The sequence below is a fragment of the Artemia sp. Qi Xiang Cuo genome, chromosome 6 (genome assembly GCF_049724085.1).
Source record: "Artemia sp. Qi Xiang Cuo chromosome 6, ASM4972408v1, whole genome shotgun sequence".
Taxonomy (NCBI): domain Eukaryota; kingdom Metazoa; phylum Arthropoda; class Branchiopoda; order Anostraca; family Artemiidae; genus Artemia; species Artemia sp. Qi Xiang Cuo.
The window spans coordinates 30,602,402-30,621,632 of NC_142799.1; the positions used below are offsets into that span (position 1 = coordinate 30,602,402).

The 19,231-nt window shown below is 33.4% G+C and overlaps 1 protein-coding gene across 1 annotated transcript in view; it reads right to left on the reverse strand.

Annotated features, from left to right (window-relative positions):
- Positions 1–5,317: 5,317 nt before the first annotated feature.
- The window catches only part of LOC148951111 (metaxin-1), a 54,384-nt gene continuing 40,470 nt past the window's right edge, over positions 5,318–19,231 (reverse strand). The window contains exons 5-7 of the mRNA XM_089090147.1: positions 15,624–15,858; positions 10,425–10,576; positions 5,318–5,869 (exon numbers count right to left, since the gene is read on the reverse strand). Coding sequence (XP_088946273.1) covers positions 5,798–5,869; positions 10,425–10,576; positions 15,624–15,858 — 459 coding nt within the window. The 3' untranslated portion in view covers positions 5,318–5,797. The remainder of the gene's footprint in view (positions 5,870–10,424; positions 10,577–15,623; positions 15,859–19,231) is intronic.

Consider the following 19,231-nt stretch of genomic DNA (forward strand, 5'->3'; position numbering starts at 1 on the left):
TACGTCTCATATTTGGTCTTAGGAAACCCACAAGCACCAAGTTTCTGCTTATGGAGAGTGGATTAACAACAATAAGGGAGAGACGTAGCTTTCTCTTGATAAAACATCTTACAAAAATTGAATCAAATAGCTCACACACATTACATAATTGGTTAAGAAATCCAGCCATGTATAGAGGTATTGCAGATGAGTATGCCAATATTCAAAAGAAGTTCCCTGTACCAGCAAAGTCTATTGCACCTACTTTCCGCCAATCTCCTCCATGGAATTGGTCATTTCCCATAATAAATACTGAATTTTCAAAATGGAATAAAGATTTAACCCCCATTGCTTTTGTCCAGAAAAAATTTGCAGAACTTAATACAATTACTTATAAAAGTCACTTCCAAATATTTGTTGATGGGTCAAAAATGAATGAGAAGGTTGCAAGTGGTGTTTTCCTTCCTCACCTGAAAATTACAATGGGCGAGAGATTATTTAATAATTTATCTATATTGTCTGCTGAGTTAAATGCCATAATCATGGCATTAGAACACCTTAAGCAAAACCAACCTTTGATTGAAAATTCGAATAATATTATCATATATTCCGACTCTTTATCAAGCCTTGAGTTGCTGGCCTCAGGTCCTCAATATAAGTTGGACATTGACACTTATCATTGTCACAGTATTATTGATAATCTTGCTTCAAGTGGCATAAAAACTTACTTTCAGTACATTCCTAGCCACTCTGGCATAAGTAGTAATCATCAGGTTGATGAAATAGCAAAAAATGCTATAAATATTGACCAGCCAAGTGGGAGACCAATCCCAATTAGAGATTTTTACCGATGGAGGCTATTAGATATTAATTTTAATAATATTGATCCTATCCTTTCCCCCTTTCCCAATAAGTATCTTTCTAAAATTTATCATAGAATTCGTTCTGGAACAAATGGACTAAATGTTCTTGCATTCTCGTATAAGTTTTCTAATTCAAGTGGTTCAATTCCCCTGTCCCCTCTTTGCAGGCATTGTAATATGAATAATGAAACAATTGACCATTGCCTATTTGAATGTAATATGCTGACGTCTGCACAACATACCTTGCTTTGTAAACTGTTAAAATACTTCAAACACCACAAAATCCTACTATCAACCAAGAGCCTAGCCAACTATACCTACACACAGAGCATAGAAATCGACATCTATCATCTTATATTTGAACTCCTAGAGTTGAAAGATCTGCTGAAAGATATATGAATATATATCTAATAAATATGAGGCAATCAAGCCAGTAGCTCTGTAGCCCACATAGTGAAGCAAAAGGAAAAGGGCTAAATAGTTTTACTGAAAAGCCCGCCTGCTGTTAAATAGAAGAAGAAGAAGAAAAGAAAGTTTCCGACAAACTACGGTACGATAACTTGTGATATAGTCAGGTTGACCTTTATAGCTCTTGACCTGGCAAAATGAAACTGATTGTTCATTGTAGTAGGCTACTTGAGAAAAATAATAAATCAAAATAAACAAGGAAGAAAATCAATTATATGTACAAATGGACTCTCCAGTGTCAACTTAAATGATCCGCATAGGGAAAACCCTTGAGGTTTAGTTAATTTGATATCACTATTAAATGTACATTACGACACAGACACATAGAAAAGATTTTTGTCTCTATTGTTTCTGTTTCAATTTCTCTATATATCTATCTTGTAGCTATCTATTTTCTTTCAAAATTGGATTTTAAGTGGTATAACCTCAGATATTCTCCGCATTGACAATATAGTTGAAAAATTAATCAAAATTTCCTCCAAATAAGCTTCGATTTCTGTAAGTGAATTTTTCTTTTTAACTTTCTTTTGGTCTGAAGATTTCTATTTTCTCTTTCTTTTTACAATTATTTCTTCCTTAACGAGTTTCATCAAGATATTGTATTAAAGAAGTGCTCTGGTGCCTTATTCGTGCAGTGTATTTTCTAGAAAGAATAATTTTCTAAATCAAATGAATAGACTAATTTTAGGAAAATAGTTTGTGAAGTGGCAGATGGTGTTTGAGGAACGAAAATTAGAAAGGCAACTAGGAATATTAGCGAAAATGCTTTAAGCTTAGAAGAGAAGAGGAGGTGCTTTTAGACAAATATTTGAGTGACGGATTAAATTAAAGTAAGAGGAATGTTAGGAAAGAAGAGAAAGTATTAAATTTAAATTAAGGAGGTGTGAAATGGAGGCCATGGATAAAATTGCTGAAGATCTGAAAGGTGACAACATAAAAGTAAAATATTATACTCGCATGTTAAATAATTGATGGGAACAGCCAATCTGTATTGGCTGAATTAGAATTGAGTTAGAGATATGAAAGGGGTCAAAATGAGTGAAAAAGGAAGTCAAAGATATATGGGCATAACATTTTGAGAATGTGAGAAGCCGTGATAAAGTTACAGGAAATGATATAGAAAAGAAAGAAAAGGTTCGTGACACTGGAAGTGAAGGAAGATTTATATTGCGAGGGAAATTAGAGACAGTGCTGCTAAAAAGATTAAAAAATTATAAGGCCCCAAGTGCTGTGTTTTTTAAGTATGGTGGCTGTGAAGTTAGAGATGAATTACACAGGATTATGGATATTATTTTTGAAAAAGAGGAAGTACCTAACGATATTAGAAAACTTTAATAAAACCCCTCAAAAAGAAAAGTGATAAGAGTGGATCAAATTACTTAGTATTATATTTTTAGACTTGGAGATACTGTAGATAAAGTTTTAAGAGAAGAACAGTGCAGTTTTAAGATGCGGAGAGGATGCGTTGACCAAATTTTTACTCTTAGATTAGTAATTGAGAAGTGCCTGAGTCATCAGGCCCCTTTAGTCCTCAGTTTTATAAATTATGAGCAAGCGTTCGATTCTATTGATAGAAGAGCTTTAGCGAAGCTCCTATCCTCGCATCGTATACTAGATAAATATATTAAAGCGATTAGTGCTGTACGCGAGAATAACATTGCTGCGGTTAAAATAGGAAATGAGGCTAGTACCTGCTTTCGTATTGAATCAGTTGAGAAGAGTTGCGTTCTATCTCCTTTATCTGAATTATTTTGATGGAATTTGTCCTTAGGAGCCCAATACAGGCTATGGGAGAGCACAGAGTCAAATGAGACATAAAACTCTCCTAGACTTAGATTATGTTGATGATTCCAGCGTCCTATATGAAAATGTTAGAATGGATTTTGCTCCTAGATCAACATGAATAAATTTTTGGAGGTTTTGAGAATTCAGGGTGCCAGAATAGACTTTAACATGGATATTAAGAAGTCACTGAGACTGGGAATAATTGAAGGTGAAGAGTTGATAATAGGTAACGAGAGGATCGATAAAGTAGAATGCCTCACTTACCTAGGTAGTGTTATTAGTAAAGATGATGGATGCAGTGAAAATGCTAAAAGCGGAATAGTGAAGGCCAAGGGTGTTTTTTTTTTCACAGTTAAAACGATTTAGAAAAATAGTAAGATAAGTCTGCGAATCAAGATTAGAATATTGGAAGCTACCTTAATGAAAGGAAGGGGAATATGGTTCTGAAACGTTGGCGCTCCGAAAGAAGGAGGAAGATTTGTTAGGTCAAATCCCCCAAAAATTGTATACAGATTGTTTTGTATCTCAAACATTGAGCTGTAAGAAGAATATGGCTTTATCAAACTTTCTAGGGTTATTTTGGGAGAAAGATTGAGAGGGTTAGGACATGTATTGCGGATGAAGGATTGCCAAAGATCTTCCGTTTCAGCAATTATCTAGGGCCAAACGAAAAACAGATCGTCCCCGAAAGGGCTGGGACGAGTTCGCAAGGAAGAATTTAAGGGAAACTGTAACTTCTTGGGCAGATCAAAATGAAAATAGCTTGGACTGTTTAGAAAAGTTACATGATGCGACTTTTTTTTTGCTAGACTCCAAAACGCAGTCGTATCACCTCTAACATTCACACTTATTTTAGAACAATGATTTTTGAAGGTTACTGCTGCACAATTTGATTATTCATATATATATATATATATATATATATATATATATATATATATATATATATATATATATATATATATATATATATATATATATATATATATATATATATATATATATATATATATATATATATATATATATATATATATATATATATATATATCGGAATTGTAGTCACAAGACACGAGTTCTACGAAAATTCTGAACAGTGAACTCAGCGTATGGATCTATTCAGATCACATGTTTCGACCGTTGGCCAGAAACAAGTTAGATTTTCTTCCTCACGTTCATTAGATACAGCCATTTAGCACAGCCTTAGTCTTTATCAAAATTCTGAAGGTATCTTTTCACAGAATCTTAGCCCATAAAGTACGTGTTTAAGTATAGCATTTTACATTTACAAGGATAAAAGTATTTGCTATCAGAGCCCAGACCTTCCGATTGCAGGCCAAACGCTACTCTTTGATTCTCAGGCTTACTATAAGTAATTAAGTATATGCATCCTATCTTTAGATTTTGTAAGTTATTCTTATTTTACTTGATGTTTGTCATTTATTAAATTTACATTACTGTTCTTTCTTAAATTCAAATTCATTTAATTAAAAAACAAGACATAGCTCTCGTGGGCAAAGCCCAAATATGATTTAGTCATAATTAGCTAAATAAAGTTGTCTGATAAAACTTCGTAAGGATAAATAAACTAAAGGATAAAAACACTTGAGATTGAGAATAAAATTGCCTGATAAAACTTCGTCAGGATAAAATAAACTAAAGAATAAAAACACTAGAGATCATTGTAATATTTCAAAGCTTGGCACAAAGCTTTTACTGTGGCGCATGGTGTTACAGTGGACTGGGGTTAGTTTCGGAACCTTCTCAACCACTTCCCTGGGGGGACGAGATCTTATAGGGACAAAAGGTGGGGGAAGGAATGATCGGTAGATGGGATGTTGAAGGAGGGAGGAGCCAAATCTTTCTCGGCGGGAAGAAAGGGATTCAAGTTTAAAATCTTTGAGGTAAAAGGAGTAAGGTAGAGGGGAACCGCCATAAATGATTTGCAGTGATCTCTTCTGAACTCGTTCTATTTTATCAGTTACATCCTGGGTAAGGGCAAAGTGACAAACCGGACAAGCATATTCAACTAAGAGGCGGATGAAAGTGTAAAATATTAGTTTCAGCTTGTCCTTAGGAACTCGAAATTTTTTCTGTGTTTGTAGCATTTGGATTGCGCCGTTAGCTTTTTTTTACAATTGTCTTTGTATTCTCCCGCCATGAGAGGTTAGAAGAAGTCACCACACCAAGTAAAGTTAGTAAACATGTATAAATGAAATATGGCTTCAAATTTATTTTTCTTAGCTAATAAAATAAAATAATTTTTAACCATGAAAATTAACATTTGGTACTGCAATAAGGTTACCTGGGAAAGCATCTTAATTTTTTTTTTTTTTTTTTTTTTTTTTAAGTCAGACAGGCGAAAAAATCATTTGTTCGTTCTAACCGACTGCACAGTATTAAATATATTGAAATTTGTCTGATTCAGCGTGAAAAGGTTTTGGAGAGTTATAAAATTCAGGGTGAATTACGATCACGCCTTTTCTACCCGCGAACTGTAATTTTCAATGCAATCATGCGTACACCCCCCCCCCCTCCCCAGAAAAATTTAAGTAGAGATACAAAATAAATTTTTCATGTGCTTCTTTCTTCACATTCGCTTGATAATGGTCATGTTAACTTCCAATCTCAACGAAGGTACGAACAAATTCAGAATTCAAACCTTTTAGTATAAAGCATAAACACAATCACTACCATGGAATCTATTCTAATTCTTCTTCAATTTCTTCTTCTAATTCTTCATCATACTCATCGTCATTTTGGCTAGATCCAAACTGCAAAACGAATAAATAAACAAGATGATAAGAAATTTCAGGAAACACCCACGATAATAAGCTAAGTCGATCAAATAACTGAAAGTAATAACGCAGAGATATATCTCAACGGATGTTACCAGCAAGGGCGTATCCAGGATTTTTGCTCGGGGGCGGGGAAAACAACTTAAAAAACACATCAAAAATTTGTTTATATGCATTTTGTTAAGTTTCTACGACCCCCCTGTATACGGCCTTGGTTACCAGGTCTATTGTATTAACCGTTCAGAAGCGAAGTTTATTAATTCCAGAAATGCGACGAATGGAGAAGATTAAAAAACAAATAAATTCCTGGTTTGAATTTGAATGTAACGCAATAATCATCTAGTAAAAATATGCAGAATTTTTAGGTACTTTTTAAGTGTAGAACAACTTTTAGTGTTTTCTGGCTACTTTTTATGCACTGAGTCCACTTGGTTTTGAACACAAAAATCCATTTAGTCTTTGATAACCGTAAGGTATTTTTACTTTTTCCATTCTTTTTTTATAGGAGGTATTCGTACGAACATGCACAAGTTAATCAACTGCAAAGTTAATTAGCCAAGTTAACAAAGTCCTTTGACAGTGCGATCTAATGAGATTTAATTCAACTTATTTAATTCTTTTTTTAAGCACGTAAAAGATAAACACATGACGAGGGACTTTCCATATCGAAATACTAAAAAAATAAATGAAAACAGTTGATTGGGGTGCTCCTTTTACCAGGATGAACAAATACAAAAAAGAGAAATCTGTCAGGTGTATCCTGCAAAATTATTGTGCATACCGAAAATAGTCACTGAGATACACAAATTTAATGTTGCAATTCCATGTTTTCATAAAAATTGGCTATTCCATGTTAACATTACAGCTTGATATTACCTCCTTGCTTTCTGATTAGACGATCAAGCAAAATTGCTCAAAATAGAAGTTGATCGAAAGATTTGCAGCACTTTTATGAAATTTCACAGTTCTTTCTCGTTCATTGAGTATCTTTTTATTGCAGCACTTTATTAATTATTGCAGCATTTTAAGAGATTTCACGGTTCTTTCTCGTTTATTTAAAACCTTAATTTGTATTTATTTATTTCATTATTATTAACCTCAAATTTTTTTTATTTGTCCTGGCACTTTTTAACAGTCTCTTATTGACGTGCTAAACTTTTTCTAAACTTGAGTTTTAAAAAATAGAGCCCATGGTGTAAATTAATCAGTTTCTTGAAAAACAAAATGCATACTTCACTTAAAAAGGATTTAAAATTACTAGTAAGCTTTAACTAATTATAAGAGGGATTTGAAAATGCCTTCGTTTAAATACCTATTATTTCAGCTTCGACCTTCTTGAAATAAGATCTTTATAGATAATATGGAAGATGCAAAGCCGTATGCAAAACTTTAATTTGAAGTGCCCTGGTATTTTGAAGGGAAAGCACAGCTTCGAAAAAGAAAACAACAAGAAAACAAGGTGATATCGATTAAATATACTAGAGATTATAGAGGAAAATCCAAATAAATTAGGAAGTTGGGGAGGGGATGACCCATACCCGAGTAGACGATTCTAAAATCAATGATTTTTAGCAATAAAATGCGAAAGTTATTTAATCCAATCATAATTAAATCAGGTAGTTAACTGGCTGAGAGGTAATCATTAAAACCAGCGGCTGAAGCCCTAGAAACTTCTTACAATATCTGTCCTTGACTCATATGATTAGCACAAAACAAGTTTAAAGCCTTTAAAGGCCTTTAAAGCAAAAATGATCCCATTGTTCCTCCTTTTTTGGACATATTTAGCACGCAAAGTTAGAGTTTCCTAAAGATCCAGCTAAGGTAATAATTAAATTAAAAAAAAGAGAAATAAAAACTAAATTAAAAATTAAATTCTTTATAATTCATTTTTTTGTAGTAACAAAAAACAAATTTTTAACCCTGGCTACAAAGAGCCTGAAGTAAAAAAAAATAATTTTTTTCCTTTTTAAAAGAAATTTCATAAAAACATTGTAACGTTATTCCCAGAAGAGGGCTATCGCCCCCCTAACGTTGCAAAAATTATATTTTTGGGGATTTTAGACGGAGGGATGTCCAGTTTGGCCAGCCCTTCCTTGCCATTTCACTCACTTCGCTGACAGGATTAAATGGTTGTCATTCAAACAAGGGACTAAAACAGTAAGAAGTGTTAAAGTGGCAGCGACTGAAGCAACTCGTAATATAACCAAGCCTTTGAAGTATAAAAATAAATGTTTTCTTCCCGATATCTTTTATAGCTTTGCTTCGAAGCTTCGATGAAGCTGATAAAACTAAGTCTAATACGTACAGCAACCTCAGAAAATCAGAGTAATCTAAACGGGCAACGAGCAAACGTTTTCTCATGATTGATTAATTTTGAATTCGGCCCATAATTCAGATATTAATAACAACTGTAGCCCTGAAAACTAGAAATGGAGGACATTTATGAACACAACAAGCGACGATTAGTTCAAAAAATGTGCAAATATTTATACATAAGAGTACCAAAAAATTATTACTGACAATTAATTTTGGTACTTTTCAAAAGCTGACGAAGAAAAACACTAAGACGACGTTAATCGCACTTCAACCTACTTACTCAGCAATTGAAACTTTTTAATTCTCTCTATAGGGCACAAAGATGGATATACAAAGCTGTTTTGGAATTTCAAGTAATCTACAACAGTTGATAGTCATAAACCAGTAATTTCACTTGCTCAGCTTTTGCTGTAGATCTAAAAATTTCAGTTCTACCAACGGCTGAAAAAAAAGAATCCTTCTACAGTTCACAGTTATTCGTCCCTCACTACCGAAGTCTGTTATTAAGTTCTTTTTACTGTCTAACCTTAAATAAATAACGATTTTATTTTCAAACGCCATAAAAATGGTCATTTCAGATCAGCGGCAGTTCTTGTCATAATAAGGCACTAAACATATAAAACATATGAAAATCACAGCCATAGCCATCGTCATGCAAAAATATACATCGATTCGAAATATCACAGATTAAAACTAAATATAGTCAAACAGAGCCAAGCGAATAAAAAGAATAATGAACTAAAAAAGAATAAATGAACCTAAATTAGTAATCAGTTTAACTCAGGGATCATAAGGTATCTCTTTTTAATCAAAGATCACAGAGGATACTTTCCTCCAAGAACCTGGAAATGTTTAAAAAATTACTGAAATGGGGCTTAAAAATTAAAACAAAACTATCCTTTGTAAATCAACTTAACTAAACTAGACAAAAAGAAAAGACAAAAAAAAGTTAAAAAAAGAAAAAAAGAAAGAAAGGGGATGGTTTGAAATATGTGGTACTGATCACTAGGTGCAACCAACGTAAATGATTTTTTTTTTCCTGCTCTTGGTTTTTCCATCTTATATTTTATCTTTGAGTTTGGAACGGTTTTATAATTAATTATAAAACGTTTTATTGATTATAAAACGGGAAACGTTTAGGCAGAAGTAAGTCAAATTGGCTTTAAAGAAAAAAAATAGCGTTCAATTTTTAAATATCTAAAACATGAATTTATTGAGCCATTCGAGGTTTCGCCCACTCTGGGCTTGTACTTAGACGTACAGGGAAAAGCATATACTAATGGTAGGGTGGACCAGGTAATACACCCCCGTTACATTAAAATTTTTAAAATACGTTTACCACTTTGGAGCATTAATCAGTAGTTTGAGGAATATTCATATAATTCCACAAGATCAAGAGTTAATCAATCTACAAATAATATATACTTTAATCTACTACTACTAGTTTGATCAACTATCTAAAATCTACTACTGTTAAATCTACTCAGCTACTACTAAAATGTACTAGTTTTACAAAAAAAAACTACAAAGAAACCGCCGTAAAATTTAAAGTTAAGCGATTTGTGTCAGGAACAACTCATTTTTGAACGGTGAGAAACTACACTGACAACGAGTGCACTCAAGTGAATAGCAAATACTTTTGTAGTCTACTCAATAGCATGGGAAATTGTCAAAGCAATAATTTGTAAGGAACATGGGATTATCACTTACAAATAAAAGATCGAAATTTCACAATGTCTTCTAGATTTCTACAAAATAAACCTATAAAAGTCAATCTGGGAAGCTAAAATTGAGAATATTTTTGTGTTTGGCGTTATTTTAATTTTGAGTGAACTTTTTGTAATAAGTGCATGTAAGAAATAAGTGTATTGAAAGTAGACCAAAACAAATCCAGCTGCAATCCAGCTCATAGGTGGGAGAAGGTAGGATTGTCTTTTTATGGAATACTGTCATTTGTAGATTTAAAAGAAGGAGTTGTCAGATCTTCACTAAAACAACCAAAAATAAGTAAGAAAAATTTAATTAGGGTAAAATAATCAGAACAAGGAATGTAAGAAAAAAAAAATCTGATAAGCATATTTACCAAACATGATTAATAGAGCAATACATTTGCCCGCAACAACATTTGGCACAATTAAAAATTCAGATGAAGTAATGCTACTATAAAAATCTAAACTTATAAGAAAAGAATAACGGATACTTAAAATATTCTTACCTGAACCATTCCATTAGCAAAAGCATAAAAGCCCATTCCAAACAAAGCTGCTATCACAGACAGAATCACATGCCTCCGTTGATTGGGGAAGCTATCATTATCTGATGTTGTAGAGGTAGAGGCCGATTCTTTTTTCTTCTTTTCTTCATATTCTGAAAACATCAGTGATTAAGTCAGAGCAGACTAGAACACTAGTTCACATATCTTTGAATTTTATGAGGAACCTCGAATTTTAACAGAAGGATATTATACTTTTGGCTTTAAAATTATCTCCATTTCTCTGTATTTTAGAGTCATTTTCAAAAAAAAAATTACCAAAGTTTTTTTTTGGGTGGGGGGGGGAGTGGGGGGGATATTCTTCTTCATTTCCACCAATGCATAAGTATAATCTGAAAAAAAAATCTTTACTGAAACTTAGTGAAAAACATGTTGCATAATAACACTTTCAATATATTAACAACACAATTGAATCACATTTGTAATCATATATTTAATTGTAATCATATAGCCTACTTAATATATTTGTTATTTTGAATGTCAAATCCGACGGTTTCAAAGGAAGACATGGCTTTTATACACAGCATAAAGATCTGTTGAATGATTGACACTACAAAAAAAAAAAAAAAAAAAAAAAAAAAAAAAAAAAAAATCACAACAAAGATGTTAGTATCTAAATAAAAATTAATCACAAAAAATTTTTTGCTAATTTATTATTTTGCAAGACATCGCTTGTCTTCCTAATTGCAGAATTACTAATTCCGTCTTTTATTGATGTTCATTGGAGTTTAGAAAATTAGGTAAAATTATGAAAATTCAGACATTGTTGTAAACACCTAGAATTTTAGGGTGTGTTCTTAAAGAATACTTGTTGAAGGATATGCTATTTTATAAACATACTTTTATCAGATCCCGATTTCCGTGTTTCTGCCTATTTCAGCCTGCTTTTTCCAAATTTTTCCTTCGGACCTGGAACTGAGAACAACATTTTGGAAGAGGAATATCTATGCTCCTCTCACTTAGTGTAGCGGTATGCTTCAGAAGATACAATAGCAAATGATAATAAAAAGGTCAATATTATGTTTAACCGTATCTAAAATGATAGCCATCTTTTATGAGAGGTTGAAATAATAATAATAATAATAAAAAAAAAACAGGGAAAAAAGACAGGAAAGAGTCAGAATAATTTTATTATTAGTTAGGAGAATTATTATTACTAGTAAATTATTATTAATTATCCTTATTGTCTGTTTGACAAGCAATTAAATAATTAAAAAACAAGTTTTTTCAATCAAAACTAAGGAGATACATTAACGCTTAAAACGAACAAAAATTATTCAGTATAACAGGGCTAACGTCTCTTCAACCCCCTGCTCTTTATACTAAAATTTCATAGTGATTTAAAAATATTTCAATACAATGGCACTTCTGTTTGAGCAGTCGTTCTTAAGGAATTCGGACAAAAAGGAAAATCAGCTTAAAGAGCAGGGGGGCTAAGGAGGGAGCATTCGTCCTTATATATGGAATTATTCTTTTCGTTTAAGTTTCAATGTTGCTCTTTACTTTTACTTGAAAAAAAAACTTTTTTTAATTTGATTTTTGATCGTTTTCAAATTATGCCAAGGCCTAATCAAGATCTAATGTCGAACTTAGGATTTAAAAAGAAAAAAAAATTCTGCAAAAGGAAGGAAACTATCATTCTGCAGAACTTTAAATCCAGGCTTAATACAAATGAAAGGAGCCTAGCGATTAGTTTTTACTTCCCCCCTCCTCAGACCCTGAATGCTAAATAGAGTTCTAATAGGGATAAAATCATTTTAATAGACAGTGTTGCACAAACAGTGATAGAAATTCACAAAAAATACCAGATATTTCGGTCACTTACTAATTTTACTACTGATGACGGTCACTGCAAATGTGACCGAAATATCTGGTATTTTTTGTTAATTTCTATCACTGTTTGTGAAACACGGTCTATTAACAGGATTTATCCCTATTAGAACTTTTATTTATCGTCATGGAAAAGCAGTGCGGTCTCCAAAATTATTAGAAATTTTGAAGCAAAGATATGCTTTTAGAAGAGACTCCCCTCCATCAGCAACGACTCCCCCCCCCCCCGACTCTTCTCCATAATAGTTGATGCGACATTATATCTCACTGTACATAATCTTGTCAAACATAATCTAAATAAACTTGGCTAATTCAGGTTTTAAAATAAGTGTCCATATTAACGGTTTATTTCGTAAAAACGGTGACTCTTCAAGAACAAATGCGCCATCACGTAGCTTTACTGTCCCAGAAACTGGGAAGCTTAGTATATAGTTTTTCAATTATTTTTTAATCAATTGGTTGTCTCAGAATCTTCTGTCGATAGTAGCTTCAAGTCGAAACTAGAGTTCGGTGCTGTAAAAACGGAAAACACCCCTTTCCTGTGGCACAATCTTTTTGGTTACATAGAAAGAACACTAAAATATACTTAATTTCCAGCAGAATGAGCCGTCTCTCAATTTCCTAGGACTATTGTTTCGACAAGATTACACCTGAAAAAAAAAACCGAATCCGCGATCTCGCTTCTCAAAAAATTAAAGTATAGAATTCCATATTTGTGTAGATGGAAGCTTGAAACCTCTTCGATAGGGATAACTAATGTTTAAATATATTGTATACATTTGTTGTAATACATCGAAACATGGCATATAAATTGAAAAAGATGAGTAGCCTATTACCATTTACAATCGCAGAAAAACAAATCTCCCGGTAGCACTTGCCAGCCGCCCCCCCCCCCCAAGAATTTTTCTGGTGAAGCTCAATGATGCTTCACCTCGCCTTTTCCTCCTTTGTGCCAATAGGCATGTGACTACATTTTATACAACATAGAAAACGATTCTCGCAATGGTTGGGGCGTTATTATCCTCCCCCCTCCTACCACCAATAATGAAGGCATAGACCAAAGATATTTCAAGAAATCAAGAGAAATTGACTCTTTGAGGGATTAGGAATCAATTCTATTTTTAATCATTCGAAGAGGCATTAGATATCAATTACTACCCCCCCCCCCTTCCAAAACTCACCCTATGTTTACCAAAAGGCTCAGTGAGAGTTAGGATATTTTGCCATTAAAATGCACTCCTTGAGGCGTCTTCCCCCCCCCCCCTACAAAATGACCCACTGGTCATCCTTTATAATAGCTGATGCAAAATTATAGATCACTGAACATAATTTCCGTGAAAATCATTAGAATTTTACTTAGTTAAATACAGCATTAATATAAATGTCCATATTAAGCATTTATCTTGCATGGACTACGTGACTTTTCACGAACGAATGCACCATCGTGTGGGATTACTTCCTCTGCAACTGGGAAACTCAATATACAGTCATGCTTTATGCTTTTAAATCGAATGAATATCTCACATATTTCAACGGATAGCAACTTGTCCTCTTTGGGGTAAAATCCTAGTTTAGTGTCATAAAATGGCTGAAAATACTACGTTCCCACGGCACAATCTCTTTGGTCACATAAAAAGGGCATTATTACTTTTAATTAACGTTCGAATGAGCCCTCTCCCTACCTTCTACGATCATTGGTTCGACATGAATACCCCAAGAAAAAATAACGAACAAAAACAAATAAACACACATACGTGGTCTTTTTGCTGGGAAATTTTTTTTTACAAAATTCCACATTTTTGTAGATAGGATATTGAGGCCATTTTGGAGATATTTTTCCCTTTTTCAAAAATCAGGCAAATTTTCTCAGGCTCGTAGTTTTTGATGGGTAACATTAAGCTTAAACTTGATTTTATGTATTTAGAATCAGCATAAGAATCCGACTCTTTTGATGTATTAATTATTACCAAACTTCCTTTTTCTTTGGCGTTTCAGTTACTATTGACCCGAATCGCTACTGACTTATAGTTCGTTACCACAAACTGTTTGATGAGAACCTAGGAAACGGTGTTGAAATTGTTCAATTGAATGTTGTCTTTAAGGTCATATGTAGAGTGTAGGAACTAGAACTAGTGCGACAAAAAAAAAGAAGATTAAATCAAAATAAAAACAATGCCATATAGCATTTGGTGATTTCTACAAACGTTGTAATTCTTTCAGCTTAAAAGACTTTCACTGGGCTCAATTTTCGCTCTAGATTCATCATGAAATTTTCACTTCCTATTCCGAGATAGTGGAAAGTCCCTTATCTGTAATTTGACCGTCAAACAGTCTTGGTCTTCCCTCTTCCCCAAGCTATCTTAGGCCTATTTTGTGCAAGTTGGATTTTGGATTAAAAAGTTCGTACAAATGAAAAAGTTTTGATCAGTCTCAGTTATCTAATTCTTTTCAAATTTTTTTAAATATTTAATAAAGCTACCAGATGCTAGGGCAAAAGAGAGACTGCACACACTCACCCTTGCCTTCTTGTGTAAAATAGGCCTAGTTTCCCATACTTTTTAGACGTATTCATATCTGTATTGAGGTTTTCTGGCAGTGTGGGCAACCCCGATAAGCCTATTCACCCATGCTATGTGTAATTTAAGTCAGTTATTACGGTGCTTGCGACTCGCAAGGAAATAGGACACGGAAATCATTTAAAACAACGCTATTTGTTGTCTATAGTACCTACGATCTTTAGTTGCTATAGTTTTTCATACCTTTAAAACCTATTTGATTTATTACTTTAAGGGAAGGGCAAGATTTTTATCCATCCCAATTGTCTTTTTCTCATACATTATATTATGTACAGTTTCTTATTCCTTGAAATACATAAATCTCGTTCTTTTACATAGTTCGCTGTAAAAGAAACCGTAAGCTATATCAATAGGTTGAGACGAACGGTTTTCTTCTTTTTTAAATCTCTGACCTTTTTTTCAATCTCCATAGAAAAAGATTTGAATAGGCTATAATAGCTCTGTAAATAGAACTTAATAAAGCTATGATAGGCCTATAAAATTATGCTTACTTACATATTAAAAAATTATTTCCTATCATCAGAAATTCAAAGTGACGGCAGTGCAAACACGGCTTACAAATCTAACTCAACTCTGTTAATGATTATTCACTACTGAATAACATTATATTTATTTGCCAAACAGTAAATTCATAGTCCTTATGCTAACCCTGTATACTCTTGACACTAATAAAACGCTCTTAATGTATAATTTTATGCTAAAAAAAAAATTAAGGAAAAAATGGTATACTAAAAACCTTGTGAATCCTTTTGAAAGAACCTATTTAATATTCTGGAAACAAACTTGGTTAATTTTGGACACGATTTCAAATAGCCTTGGAGAGCAGAAGATGGAAAGGGTGCTTTTAAAAGCGGTGCCAAATGAGCGAAAACGACCGCGTCAAGGTAGGAAGGGGCTGAGCCAAAGAAAAAGTCTTTCTCTCCAAGTCGGCACGACAGATGGTTGAGACATTCTTCAGCAGATTTATAAATCTAAGAAAAAACAAAACGGGTCAGGAAATCTCAGTATAATGGATCTAAGATAAGTAAAAAACTGAAATAAAATAAACAAAACCCTCAAAGGAAGGGATGGGGGATTCGTCTGTAAAAAAAATCTGATGAGTTTTTTCCAAACTTTTTAAAATTTCAAACTTTTTATCTTCTAAGGGAGGTGAGGCGGCCAACAGTTCTTGGCTTTCTGCGTGCACACGTGTCAATTGTTTTTCTTTTCCTTAGTTTTATGATTGATTGCAGTTTATTCTGAAACAGGAGATAAAAGGTTCAGATCCCAGGGATGTACCAAGGCGCCCTCCCCTTCCCCCTCCATGCATAGGGCCGAGCTACTACTGCAATGCTCAGACAAAAACACAATACAAAAAGATACCGCAAGTCGGCCCAAAACGGTCACAATTCGCACTTGCTTTATTCATAATTATTAGACGTAGTCACTTACTATTTTTGTATTTCTTTGTACAGTATCTTGTTCATTTGAACTTTCTATCTATTTTGCTCAGTGGATCTTTTGAGCCTATCTTTATACAGCCTTTCTCTTCAATTCCGTTTCTCCTGAATTTTCGACCACTAAGATCTTTCAAGGATCTTTGTGCTCCTCGTAACTTTTAATACAGCTTTTTGCATCTTTTCAAATATTTGCTAGGATTTTCTAGGACTAATTCTTTTTATTTGTAATTTTTCAATGCGTGTTTTGGACATTTCTGGGATTTAAAACATTTTTATTTGAATTGTATTTATTAAAATGTGAGACTATTGTCTTGGTGCAAATATTTATTCTAAATACAAAAATAAAATAAAATTCTTCTATTGCCCATAATTGGCACGCTATATAGGTTTCAAAATGTGATAACCGATTTCTGAACATTATACAACTACATTAACCGATATTAGCTAAACAACACTAATTAGTTCTGGGACAGTGTGAGTTATATTTTTACACAGAAAACAAAATTTTAGGGTAACAATAAATTTGCGGTGGAGATCGAATTTCAGATTCAATTGAGCAGCACTGTTGAGCACAAACGACGATGATAAAAAGGAAAATAGAAAAAAACACAAGAACGACTTCACACACTGTAATAAAAAAGTCAGGATGGAAAAACGAGTTAAAAAATAAAAAAAAGAGGATGATATTCAGAAATACAACTTAAATTCCTCGCACATACTTTCATTGAGGTCATTTATTTGAGATCACATTTACACGGAATTACCACATTACGACTGGTTACTAGGATATTTTACAGTTGACTGAGGATTCGCACGATGAATTTCATATAATTGTAATTTGTGAAACGCTATTCGTTCTCGACTTATTCTTTTCCAGGTTACCAGCTAGAAGTAATGTCTCGGGCTACAATGAATTGCGGTGGCCTTGAGTTTTTGGTAAGGATGAATTTGAGTTTTAAGATGAGGGATGATTTAGTAATTTGGATTGAAGGTAAGATGGAAAGTTTATTATTGGAATCAGTAATGAATAATAAGAAGTTGTTAGTTGCTCTGGTATATAGGCCGCCTAGTGCTCGCTTGGAGTTTTCTGATGGTTTTGAGGAACTGATGAGGGGAGTGTCAGCTACAGGTTTAGATTTTATTTGTACGGGAGATTTTAATTTTAACCTTTTAGATTTTAAAGCAGATAATTTTGATTTTTTTTTAATTTTATGATTTCATATGATCTTTACCCTTTGGTGAGTTTACCCACGAACATTTCTAGTCATTCTGCTACATTAATTTATAATATTTTTGTGAGTTTAAAGTACCTGAATCATAGTTATGCTGATGTTATAATTTACCCTGGTTCGGATCATATACCGGTTGTTGGAAAGATAACTTGTGGAAAGAAAAAGCATGTACAATAAAAAGAAATAAAGTGCGACAGCTGAAAAAAGAGAATTTGGAAAAGTTTGCAGAGGAGTTGAGCTGTCTTAATTTGCAGCCAGTTCTTGAAATCGAAGGTGATGCGTCACAGGCTTTCGATATAAAGAGTTCTATAGTCCAACCGATTTTTGATAGAACATGCCCAGTTAGAACAGTGAAGCGGTAAAGACAAGAAGCACGTAAACAATGGATACATAAAGATATTTCAAATGAGATTGAGAATCTGAATCCTTTGTATGAACAATATCTGAACTCAGGAAATGATGAGGATTTTGAGTTATCCAGACTATCAAGAAGTAAAATGAACTATCTGAGAAGGAAAGCTAAGAAACTGTATTATGAGCAAAAATTACTTAAGAATCAAGGTAACATCAAAGGAACATAAGGAGTTATTAGTGAGGTTATGGGAAGTAAGAAAAATTTTGAACTTCATACTCTTGAAATTGATGGTTCAGAAATTACAGACAAACATGCAATTGCATATCAGTTTGGTAAGTATTTTTCAGAGGTTGTGGAAACTATACAGCAAATAGGTTGAGTACATAAGGATCAGTTCCAGAAGGAGGAATTTTGTGACGATAGAGGAGAGGGCTTTAATTTTCAGTTTGAACCATGTACGATGAGTTAGAAAAGGTGATCAAGTCAATTAAATCTAACTCAGCTGGCATTGACGGATTGAATCTTCGTGCATTCAGAGCAGTTATGACTTACCTTCAACCCTGTTTGCTTCATATCACAAACGTTTCACTACAAACAGGAACATTCCCGGACGCCTTAAAAGAAGCGAAAGTGATCCCACTGCATAAAGGAGGTGTGAAGTCGAACATACAGAACTGGAGACCAATTTCAATCCTACCATTATACTCTAAGATAATAGAGAAAATTGTGCACCGTCGTTTGTATAATTTTTTGACAAAAAATGACTTCTTTCCTAAACCCAATTTGGATTCAGGAATAATCACTCGACGTCCCATGCTGTGCAGCACCTGTCGGATTTGGTGAATACTCATTTTGAAAAAGGTGCACTTGCTATTACAGTATTTGTGAATTTTAAAAAGGCATTTGATACAGTAGATTTTAATATTTTATTTCATAGGTTAGAATGTTTGGGCGTCAGAGATTTACATCTGATGTGGTTTGAAAGTTTTTTAACTGGAGGATCTGTTAGAGTTATATCAAATGATGTTGTTTCTGGTCAATATTTTATCAAAAGTGGTGTTCCGCAGGGTTCTGTTCTAGGTTCACTGCTTTATATTATTTATATTGATACAATGAGATTCTACCTGCCGGATGCTTGCCTTACTTCGTTTGCAGATGATACTGCTCTTACTTTTTCTAGTCGTTGTGTTGAATATTTAGTAGAAAAGGTTAATAGTGTAATGGCTCAACTTTATATATTCACTAGTCTTAGCCTTTTATCAGCAAACATGAGTAAAACTAATTTTATGGTGTATAGTAGAGTGGAAGCACCGATAGA